A 12,361-nucleotide genomic window follows, 5' to 3' on the forward strand; every position below is an offset into this window, starting at 1 on the left:
TGCATGGCAATTTGTCCACGCCACATGGAAATCAATTTGGTGCCATCGCCGAGGGCTTTACCTGGCAGTAAAGTGCACAACAAAACTTCAAAGGCAACGTCCATCATAATGCCAGCAATGTTTCGGAAAGGGCCACATGGGCCAAAACTGCAAAGTAAAGAAAATTAGAACAAGATTCCAAATCACACGGGAGAAAAACATTAATGAGACTGAAAGGCAGAGATGAGCAGCAACAATATTTTTTAAGCAAGAGTGTTTTGTAAACAAGGATGTAAGATTAAAAAAAAGACCGGAGTAAGCACATGTTCACTCTCGCATTAGGAGCGGAGTTGTGCTCATCTTCATGTATTCATTTATGCTAAACACAAAGGGCAGGAAGAAGGCTGGTCAAGTCTTTGTTTATTAAAAAGCCATTAGAGATAGAGGAGGCACTGAAGCACTCATTCATGCAGTGCCGGCATTAGGTCCAGCTCAAGGGCACGTTTCTCTTCACAGGCCACAAGATCCATATTATCAGAGAGCAGCTGGGCACTTGCAAGTAAGTTCAGAAACTGGACTTGCTGTGAGGTGAAACAAAGAGGGTGGGGGTGACATGATTTAGAAAAATAAAAAGGGACCAACTGGTCAATTCTAGTTAATCTCATTCTTGCACTGTACTTCAGCTCACTGACTTTGCTCATTAAGGACATAACAATCCCCCCCCCCCCATGTTAATGTCATTTTATCCCCCCAACATAATGTCACTTTATCCGCCAACAAAAAAATACTTAATGAATCTCTCATTATGCTCTATTAATACCATATATTGCATTTCCTTTTTAAATCAACTTGATTTCTTTCAAAATTTTCCTTTTTTTTTTTTTTTAACTGATTGATAATATGGACTTCATTGATCTGAGCATATGCACAACTGAACATTGCCAAAATTATCTATCTTTTTCACAGATCAGTGAGGCCTATGGCCAATCAGCAGGGGTGCAATTTTAACACACAGAGAGAGGTGTGATTCAGACGCAGCATGATTCCTCGACTTTCACATGCAAAGTTATGTTAAAACACCCATTTCGGTGAGTATTCTAGTAAACAGTCTTAAAGTGACAGCAGCCAATAAATACCTGCTTCTGTCCACTAATCAAATAACACCACAGCTTTAAGACTAATCTGTACTTAACTTGTGCAGTGGACACTATTGTGTTATTTTACACTAATTTATAACATTTCTGCACCTGAATACTACTGTAACTGACTTTATTTGTAACTGTGTTATGTTGTATTCATCCATGCTTGTAATTTGTGTAATTGTTCTTGTTTTATTACTAAAAACAAGAGTTAGTTTTATTACTAACTCTACTATTACTAAATAATGTGTTACATGTAAGTATGTTTATAAAGTACACAAATATCTTGAGCTTCTCCAGATAAGCACTTTGTTTGCTAAAGCTCAGCATCCTCGGCTAATTTAGCATGCTGATCCTAAAACACCGGCAGCCTATCACGACCTTCCCTTGAACTGCCCTAGATCAGTTTATACGCACACTATGTCTGTTAGCACTTTGTCTTCACACTGTTGAGATGACAAAAAAAAAAAACACACAAAAAAAACTCTCTCTGAAATGTGAGTGATAGCACCTCTTAGCACAAGACGTTCTTTGAAAAAAGACACACAAAAAACAGCTTATCTAACAGAAACACTATTGAACACTGTCGAGCAATTACCAAATCTCCACAGACAACAAGAAGAAATGGGCCAAGATAATCAGCAAAGAGAGAGGTAAACAAGAAGCTTTTCAGAAGTCGGTGCCAGTGATATGAAAATAGCCTCTTCATCTTATAATAGAAATGAAGCGAAAAGGCATTCTTGGCTATGATGCCCTTACAAGGGATGTGCAAAGCTACATGTTTTCAGTCGTTGGGTTGCCTGACTAGACAAACTGATCTTAAGGAATCCTAGTATAATTAGGCTGGTTTCAAGTTCACCGGCCATTTAGAAGTGGGTATTTACATGAGGCATGTATGTATTAATGTTTCCTCACACTATCTCGATCAAATTAGAGACCTCAACTTGGTATCACATAGATTTAGATTATCTAATTATGAATACAAGCATGAAAATGAATCATGCATAATACAATGAAAGTAAAAATGCAGAAAGGCACAAACATAGAAATGGAATGTTATTAGAACCATTCGTTCAAAAGCAGTGGTCTCTCTGGATTTTGGGTTGGGCGGGCACAGATCCCACATTACCACATAACGGGCTTTGAGAAGCCTGTATTTAATCCGCACTGATCTGATGGGATTAACACATGGAGGTCAGGCTGCTGTTATCAGGCCTGCCTCCAAGCTCTTTTTCTTACCGGCCCAGGAAAAACTGGCCTGTCAGAACCTCCACTTTCTGCTCCAAGCAGATCTGGAGCACGCCAAGCCATCTGGCTCACGCTCTCAGAGCCAGAATCCGGGTTCACACAGAGAGCTGGAGGATTTTGTAAACTCTGGGCTACTGACCTCCAAACCACAAAGATCACACAACCGCTAACCACATCAGACTATCATTTGTGGACCAGTAAGCCAACACACACACTCTTAAGAAAAGGGCTAGACCTATAACAGTCACAGTGTGGCTCTATAGTCCTCACTGCCAAATATGGAGAACAACATCTTCAAGAACTGACTGTTCTGAAGAACATCTTCATCCAATATCAAGCACTACTTGAGAGCTATTGCTTATTTCTTTACCTCACTGTAGCTTTGTATTCCACAGATTTGTTTCACAAGATCATCTACTGTTCCATATTAATAACCAGGACTTCCAAACTCTTGGAAGTACCTTGAATAAATACGGAGCTGACTGAACTTCACATGATTTACAAGCACTGATTCTTGTTTTACACGAACCTTGATCAATCGGACACACATATTCATTTACAATCTTGTCTCACCTGAATCGGGAGAGAAATTTGCAAAGACCAAATATGCTGGTGTATTTTTATGTGAATTGCTTTTCACTAGAGAAAGTGTTATTATGGATCATGTAGGTGCTATGAAATTAATTTAAAAAAAAAAGGTTCAATTTCGTTTTTTACCTCCAACGATTATGAAATTGCAATTATTGCACTGCTCAGGAAGATTTATGCAATTCGAGACTGAACAGAACACAGACATGTTAAGTCATCTTTTAGCTCAAGGTCCGAACCTAAACGGTCAGATCATGTTCATGTTTACCTTCGTCGGCCATGTAATAAATAAACTTGGAACCATAATTTGGATCCATGCGGCTCTTAAAGTGACAACAGGCTATGTTTTATTTCACGTTTGATTATTCATTTCTGTAGTAGGCTGTACCCCGCTAAATTAACCTTTTCATATAAACTAAAATACAGAACTAGAGCCAAGTTCTGTATTTTGAACAATTTATCGTATTTGATAAGTATCACTATCTTTAAATAAATCAGTCATATAAAGTTTTGGTCATATGGCCCCCTCATAAACGTGTTAAATAATCATGATTACAATATTGACCAAAATAATCGTGGGTATGATTTTTGTCCTAATCGAGCAGCCCTAGGATCATGCACCGTTATTATGGATTACAGACAAGACATTAGTTAATGGACTCGAGCCGTTTAGATTTATTGTGGATTTTTGTGATGTTTGTATCAGCTGTTTGGCCTCTCATTCTGACGGCACCCATTCACTGCACAGGATCCACTGTTGAGCATTGATGTAATGCTAATATCTCCAAATATTTGAATAAAGAAACAAATGCATCTAATTCTTGGATGACCTGAGGGATAGTAAATTTACATTTACGTGCTCAAGCTCTTCCTGTTGCTCGGATTATTTCATTTTTTCACCACCCTCATTTCAATAGAATGAAAATTTTTGCCTGTAGCATTATAGTTCACTTGCACACCTACATGTGCAATCTTCAACCTAAAGACAGGGAGCATGATCGTGGCCCCATCCACTTATGGGGCCCTATCTTGCACCCAGCGCAATTGACTTTGTACACCGACGCATGTGTCATTCCTATTTTGCACCCGCGCAAAGCGCGCTTTTCCCTCCACAGAAGCACGTCGCTAAACTAGTGAATGAACTTGCGCTCCCTGGGCGGTTCAGCGCAAAAAAGGAGGCGTGTTCCGGCGCAAACGATCCCTGGTGCTATTTTGTTGTTCCATTAAACAATTGCGCCACTGACCGGAAAAAACCTAGTCTAAAGTCAGTGGCGCGTTGCGCGTTGTTCATCATGCTATTTTAAGGGCGCATGCTTGGCCATAATGTATAGCGTGCACAACGCGCATACACTTTGCTCATGTAATCTACACAGATGCAACAGTTATTTTTGCAAATCATAAATTGTTACACTAAAAAAATATTAACACATGAGATGACGGAAATCATTGTGTTGTGCCACGAAGATGTGAAAAAAAAATAGGCATAAAACTAGCTCACAAATTATTCAGGCTAATTATTCTCCCATCCCCATACAACACAACTTCTCTGTCTTTCACTGCTCTTACAAGAACATCAGTCTCCTCGGCTGTGAACCGCTCCTGGCGTGCGCCTGGTAAATACGCCATAATAATAGCAATCCATAATGGAACTTGCGCACCTGCTTTTAAAGGGAATGTTGGATGACGCTCTGATTGGTTTATTTCACGTTACGCCCAAACCACACCTATGAATAATGAAGCTACTTCAGACCAACCCATTTTAGATTTGCGCCGGGCGCAAGAGCCATTTATCCCGCCGGGAAAATAGCAACAGCGCCGAGACCCGCCCACAAAGTTACTTGCGCTTCGCGCTTTGACACTTGCGTTTCAGATCGTTAAAATAGGGCCCATAGTGTCATCATAAGCAAAAATCTGAATCATTTGACAGAAGCAACTGGAGCTCTAAAATCTTTGGAAAGCAGTTGACCAGGCAAAGGTCTAAATAACATAGTAGAAAGGTAATTTCACTCCTCCATGACACCATGATCGGGGACTGTGAGGGTGTCCTGTACACAAAATATTGCTATTCATTATACAGAAGGCAGCTGTTCATTAGTATGGCCTGCCATTTTAGAACTTACAGTAAATCTTCCATGCAAATACATTCCCTCTAATGTTCTAGTCACGCTTGGAGTATACGGTGCGGTCCATATCCATAATGCCACAGTGTGGAAAATTATCTTGCCTGTTTGATTAGACACTGACACCACTGAAGGAACAAGAAGAGATGGAGGGAGAGAGCAAAAGAGAGAGAGAGATAGAGGCTGAAGAAACGAGAGTGGAGAGATATACACAATTAAAAGAAAAGACTGACAGCAGTACTGCAGGATTTTTCTGTGCCAGTTTATTGGACTGGGACTCAAAATCTGCTGCAATATCTTTAAATAGACAGGACATGTGGAAAAAAAGTGACAGTAGGTGCACACAGCCCAGAATCCTCTCTCATCACTCACACACACATATATACATGCACGCAAACACACACGGGCACTTCCCAGGAGAATACATATTTATAGATACACACACATTGAGGTCTAAAGGTCTAAAACCACCAATGGAAATGCCTCTGTTTAGCATTTTTCTGATTTAATTGCCTTCTTTCATTATTGCTAACTTGACAGATTAAATGTAAAGCTGATCATATTGTGAAATCCAGTGTGAAGCGCTTAAATTCACTGAAGAACACAAATGACTAGCTGATTTAAACTAGTTTAAAACCAGAAACAGTGCTGACAAACAGGAGAAACACTGTGAGAATCAGTACAGTCAGAAGGCTTTTCAATCTACAGATTGCCATCATTTAGCATGGATTTACTGTAGTAACACTAACCGAACATGATATTGTGGCAGAAATGTGGGATATTCATATTTCATTTTCTTATAGTATTAATGTATACATGAATTAAATGCACTAAAGGAGTAATGGAATATAATTACGGTTGCTGTATTTTGTCTAAATAAAAGATGTTTGAATGATTTGTGTGATAAGTATTTAGACTAAGAGAGCATTTCTAGACAAAAAGAATGTTATATATTAATATTGCAGCCTGCAAACTGTGCTGAGACAAATCTATTTTGTAAGGAAAATGCCTGGAAAGGTGTATAGAATTCAAAAGCGTGAATTGTTTGTCATGTTATGACCATAATGAGCAGTTTAAAACCACAATTAGTCTGGTTTCTACAACTTTCAAAACTCTAGATTAAAGATTTGAAATGTATATATACAATTAAATATATTATGACTTATTTATATTACTTTTTAATTTAATATTTGTACATTTTTTCATGTCATAACATTTGTTTGTTTTAAATTGTGCTAAAACCTTTTTTTTTTTTTACTAACTTTTTTCTAAATTACATTTTCAGTGTGGTCTAAGACATTTGGAACCCATTCCATACTAGTTTCTATCTATTTTGTCTGTTTTAATAATTACAAAGATGTCACATCTTTCTCTCTCCATGATCTCGAATGCAAGCTCACAGGGGCCTATTATGATAATTGGCAAATTACTCTTTGCAGCTCACAGTTGTATGCCACTATAAAGTACAATTTCATTTTCCCCCAAAATAATCACAATAAATGTCGAGTTTAACAGGAACATGGCAACATGGTCTCGTACCCCATCGGCAACTTGTCATTTCAAGTAAACGGTGTCTGCTTGATCACTGCGTCAGGCCTCCTTCCCAGGCTGCCCCCCAACTGGGATTCTATCTTCATCTGGTTTAAAATGAGAAATCATGGCAAATACATTACTTAAAGAGACAATTCAACCATAAATGAGAATTCTGCTATGAGAGTGACAGAATAGCTACATTTCAGTCACTTCCTCGCACAGTACTTGCACGGCTATATAAAAGCAGCACAAGAGTCGCATGGAAAACTTTTGTGATTCTTTTTAGAGTCTGACAGCCTTTGTTGTTTAAAAAAGGCAACATGGATGTTTTGAAAATCTCAAGAAGAAACTTGAAAAGTTCTTTTTGAAAAGAGTTCAATGTGTTTTAAGAGAGAATGTACAGTATATTGGCCAATTATTTATTTTATTTAATAATTTTTTTAATTTTCTATTTGATATATTCTATTCTATTCTAATTTGATCATGCTGTTGTTAAATGTAATTTTTAGCAAATCTCAAAATGAAAATCCATTTTTCATACTGTACATCATAATAGGGCTGCACAATGTGTCATTTAAGCATCGATATCGCGATTTACGAATCCACGATAGACACATTGCAGGATGTGCTATGAAGGCTGTCGTAGTTGATCCGTTATTCATTAACTGTACGGGCCATCTGCTCCCGGCCCTTGACGAATGTGATTCGCGGAGAGCGCGAGAGAGCGAGACAGCGAGAGAGAGAGAGATAGAAAGAGAGCGCGAGCGTGAGAGAGAGAGTGCGAGCGTGAGAGAGAGCGTGAGCGTGAGAGAGAGCGCGCGCGAGAGAGAGATAGAGAGAGAGCGGGCGAGCGAGCCAGCCCCGGCCGCACGCTCACCGTCTTCAAACAACACAAGCGCTGTCTTGCTCTCTCTCCCTCGCGCATATTAATCAATTGACACAATGGTGTCGATGTTTAAATCATTTAAAATGAGAATGTAAGTGTGCTCACCCCATTTTTGTTTGTAAGAAAAAATTTGATATATATTGTGAGATTTCATATCACAATATATATCGCAGAAAAATAAAATAATCGCAATGTCATTTTTTCCCAATATCGTGCAGCCCTACATCATAATGTTGCCTAAATTCACTGGTTACATTTAAACTGATCTTAAGTGTTTTATTGTGGATTTATTTAAAAACGTTTTATAAAATGTAAATATCAGTGATCAGTTATAACATAAAAAATAATTAGAAGCGTATCATTATCTTTTGTGGGTGACAAACAGACAGCGTCCTCCTTTCTGCTGAGTTTGCTGAGCATATCATAGACACAGACCCTTCATTAAACAGACTGCATACTGTTTAGAGCAGTGGAGCCAAAGACGGATAATCTACCGTTGGGAGTGGGTGGGTGGGTAAAACACAACCACTGGTGGCTGATTGCACACACACTCGCTGTGGGAAACATTTTCTCATACCTCACACCCACACAAGACGTCACTCTCCTCTGGTCACCATTCACTGGTCTATCAGAAACCCCTGTGCTTCATGCCTGAGAGCAACACAAACTACTCACCAGATGGCCTCCTGTTTAAAACCGGTGCCTCAATGAGAATGTGATGATGCACATCTCGTTAAGCAATTAAAATGCCCCCATTGCTCTCACGTCCACCAGGTCCCTGGGGGAGTGGCACGTTGAGAATGTGATTTGGAAAATGTAACTCTAGAAATCCCGACAATCCAAATAAGACCTGTGTGTAATTAAAAGCTTGTCCTTCGCCACGTTAATGGCAACGAAGAGGAGAGCAAGCGAGACTTCCAAAGTCTAGGAGCCGAGAGAGATTTAAATGTAAACAAGCCCGTTACACATAACAGGCATACAGATTGGCACAGCTGTCAGATGGCTTCCTGCATGTTTGTGGGAATGGCTTTGGCCTCCATGAATTAAAACTCACTGTACAGACAACAGGTGTTAAACCCTGCGCTTTGGTCGCCCAACATGCTCGTAATCTCTTGCAGTTAAGACTGAAGCCCAGTTTACACCAGTGCATATTCATTTTAAATCGGCATTTTAAATGAAAACAATTCTCACCTACACTTGCGTTGTCACTGCGTTTTAAGAAATGTTCTCCTTCCACACTACACAACCGCATGACACATGACCATTCATGCAGGTACAACACTGAGCATGATGTTATTGTTTACACGGTCATCAAGGATGCACACACAGAGTGAATGTGGGCAGCCACGCCATTGTTTTTAAAAAGTCTCAGTTTTCGCAATGAGGAAGACGAGGGTTGAAACACCAGAGAACAACAGGCTTAACCATGACAAAGGCTATGTGTTTTAAAATGAAAACACACTTGTGTTTAAACATGAAGAGTACACATCTCTGAATATTTTATACAAAAAAAATTAAAATAACATTTTTGGTGGCCAATGCTGATATCGTAGAGAGCAGAGTGGTTGGTGATTGTTATAAAGCCGTAAAGATATAAATATATACGTAATCACACTATTTAATTTAAAGGCAGTAAAAGCATTTAGCAATGACACATTTACCAAAAAAAAAATTATTTTAATTACCATTAAAATTAATGCACATCCCTGTGATATCTTCAATTACTGGAACAGAAATTGTATTATTAACAAACATCTACAATGAGCAAATATGGAATCAGGAAACTTTTTGCTTGAAGGCCACTTGTTAGAATGTGAATGTGAGAATAAAACAAAATAGTTCCCATTGTGGGGACTACAATAAACCACACCGCTTTTCTCAGTCTTGTGACTGCCATCATGACTCAATTGCCATCAATAACATAAAAGTGTTATTTTTATTCAGCCTTTTAATTTTCCTAAAGAATCCAAATACAAGTTCTGAGCATTTTTTACTGATTAAATTTATAGCTTCAAGAAATAGCAATGAACAAAGTTTAAATTCACCCTACATTGGCCCTTTGAAATCACTGTAGCTAATGTAAAAAGAGCGCTTCGATCTGTGCAACAAAGCAGCATATCAAATCAGAAGTATCTATGCACGGTATTTTCAGTCTAATTATCAGAATTATGCAGATAGTAAAAGCACAAGATGACAAAACTCCCCTCACCTCTTTTACCACTGACCCTGTGCTAATTTCACAGACAAAACGAACATGTACACATGTGTGATGAATTATGGGAGAATAGCACTGGTGTGGTATGTCTGCCTTTATCACAAGAGAGATTAATCAAGGAGAGGATTGTGCATCCATATCAGTGCTGCATTCCTAAAGTCGCCAAAAGCAACAAGAGTAATGGCATCGCTGTGATACGAGCGATGTTGTACACTCGAGGGGATGTTGGATCAAGACGGTGTTCTTTCAGGAAGACGAGTCGGCTGGTGATTATTTGCTAAATCTGATCTGATGTATTTGACTCTGCAGAGCTTAAATTATTTAATCTACAAAATCCTTTTAAAAAACTAAAACAGTCTATGGACATGGCTCTGGGATGGATTTCACACCATTGCAAAACTAAGCGTAATGCAAACAGTAACCTACTCCATTGCCAACTTGGGTCTTAATGCTTTTGTAAAACCATTACATGTGATTGGTGAAAGATAATTAAGTAAAATTTACAATTTGTTCCCAGAATACACAGATGACACTAACTACCAGTGGCAGGTTATTCCTGACATGACTGCCATGGAGCGATCTGATGTGGTAAGTCCTGTAACCACTATCCTAGCAGCCAGTGCTCACTATAGTGTTTACAATAGACTGTTTTACGACACAGTAATTTTCCACCTCCATCACTGAGAAAAAAAGCAAGTTATGTTTCTACATAAAATAGTAGGATAGGCACAATGTTTGCTACAGTAACAGTTTCTTTTCCGAATTTGTACATTTAGTAAAATACTATGATATAACTACTATGGTTTCCATGTTCATTTCTGAAAGGTTGCCATCCAGTTTCATATAACCACGTAAATCTAACTGACCTCAACATCATTAGGTTCTTAACCCTGTGTCACTGTTAACCCCAAGTAAACTTAATCCTAGGTTATCTTGTTTAATCTTTCACATTACTTTCTCAATAACCCTGCCAGTTAACATGTTTGTGTCACTGTTTGGCATTTTAATAATTTTACTTAAAACGCTTAAACAGCGTTTTAAAGTTTGCGCGGCATATGCAAGCGCGTGAACATTTAAGGTAAACACTAGGACATTTTATGATTGGTTGTCTGTTGCCGAACACTCGGTGTTTTGTGGCATTGCATTTCAGGGTTAACCTAGGGTTAAAAGCAGTGCTAACATTAACCCGGAGTTAAAACCGGCCTTTACCTGGGGTTTAGAAAGAGGTTGACCCAGGTGTATGATTAAGAGCCAATATAAAGAGTAATGTTACAGTCTTGAATTTCGCAGATGAGGGAGGGCAAGTTGTTTCCTTACTCGCTAAAGTTCTTCTACACACTGGCTGTGTCTCAAATCTAGAACAGATTTTGTGGCTCCACACGGCTAGGATGCCCCAAACATTTTTGGTAGAGCTCATTGGGTTTCAAGCCACAACTAACACTTCATATAAAACAATTCTGTGCAAGCATCACCTTTGGTTTTTCATCCTGCTCTCCTTTTTGTTCAAAACCCCCGGGACGCAGTTGGTCAGTTCGGTCCAGTCCGCGTGTAAACCACAACTCCAACCGGTGGAGAACCGAGAGAAGAGCCACGTTTCTTTCCTGTTGGGTCGGTAACAAGTACACTTCTTCTGTCCCGGTCTACAGTCGCACGGAACCTCCAACCTGACATTCTGGACCAGGTGCCTCCCGAACGTGGTGCCGCCGGTCTTCTGGATGTGGAGGAACACGATCACATCATCCCCTTTGATTTCAAAATCCACAGTCCGCTCCAGATCCCTGATGGGGAAATAGTATTTCTTCACGTAATGCGGATCAGGAGTCGGGAAGAGATCCGCATCGTCTTCCAGCATGTACCCGTGCGGAGAGCCGAAGTTCATCATCCCCGGAGCCACGTACTGATACAAAATCAGCATGAACAGAACCGATCCGACAACGATGAACAGAAATTTACTGCTCCTCTCAACCATGTTCCTTCCAGTGAGGAGGTTCATGTGTTACCATTTCCCGGTTGACTGTTTCTTAGGGTGTCTGTCTCCATATAAACACACGGCGGTCAGAGCATCGCGCGCGGAAACTGAATCGTCAGACACAGATCAGAATGAAAACGGCCGGACTCATTGCATAAGAAGTGTTGCAGTATACGATCCAATACGGCGCGATCTCCCCTCCTTCCACCACTGTATGTCACAGTGTGTTTAAAGTCTGCGACACATCGCTGGGAAGCTCCTCCAGCAGCGTGCACAGCGACACCCACTTTCCCAACACGCGCGCGCTCCACGCTCTTAAAAACAAACGGCACAATATTTAGTTTCTAATGAACGCCCGCAACTCATATCGCATTGTATATTTCTCAAAGCGGTGTGTTTTCCCAGAAAGCAAAGCAGGCAGTTTATGAGTCGCTACAAAGTTCCTTCTTAAAAATGAATAAATAAATAAAATAAATTAATCTGATATAATCGACGGTTAAAAATAAAATAAAACGGTAACAGGTGCATGCATCTGCCTGAACACAATGAACTAGTTACAAAGTGAACAACTTCCATACTCACTACTCCCAAATGTATTGAATCTTGTAATGATTTATGCATTTGTTTTTGTTAACTAATTAACTCAAAAGAAACTGGATTTTTTTTTATTATTATTATTATTTT

At 39.4% G+C, this 12,361-nt stretch overlaps 1 protein-coding gene across 1 annotated transcript in view; it reads right to left on the reverse strand.

The window, feature by feature from the left end:
* LOC113037685 (heparan-sulfate 6-O-sulfotransferase 1-A-like) overlaps positions 1–11,994 on the reverse strand; it is a 38,790-nt gene extending 26,796 nt beyond the window's left edge. The window contains exon 1 of the mRNA XM_026195002.1: positions 11,181–11,994. Within this exon, the coding sequence (XP_026050787.1) occupies positions 11,181–11,701 (521 nt within the window). The 5' untranslated portion in view covers positions 11,702–11,994. The remainder of the gene's footprint in view (positions 1–11,180) is intronic.
* Positions 11,995–12,361: the final 367 nt, after the last annotated feature.

This window comes from Carassius auratus, chromosome 2 (assembly GCF_003368295.1).
Source record: "Carassius auratus strain Wakin chromosome 2, ASM336829v1, whole genome shotgun sequence".
Classification (NCBI taxonomy): Eukaryota; Metazoa; Chordata; class Actinopteri; order Cypriniformes; family Cyprinidae; genus Carassius; species Carassius auratus.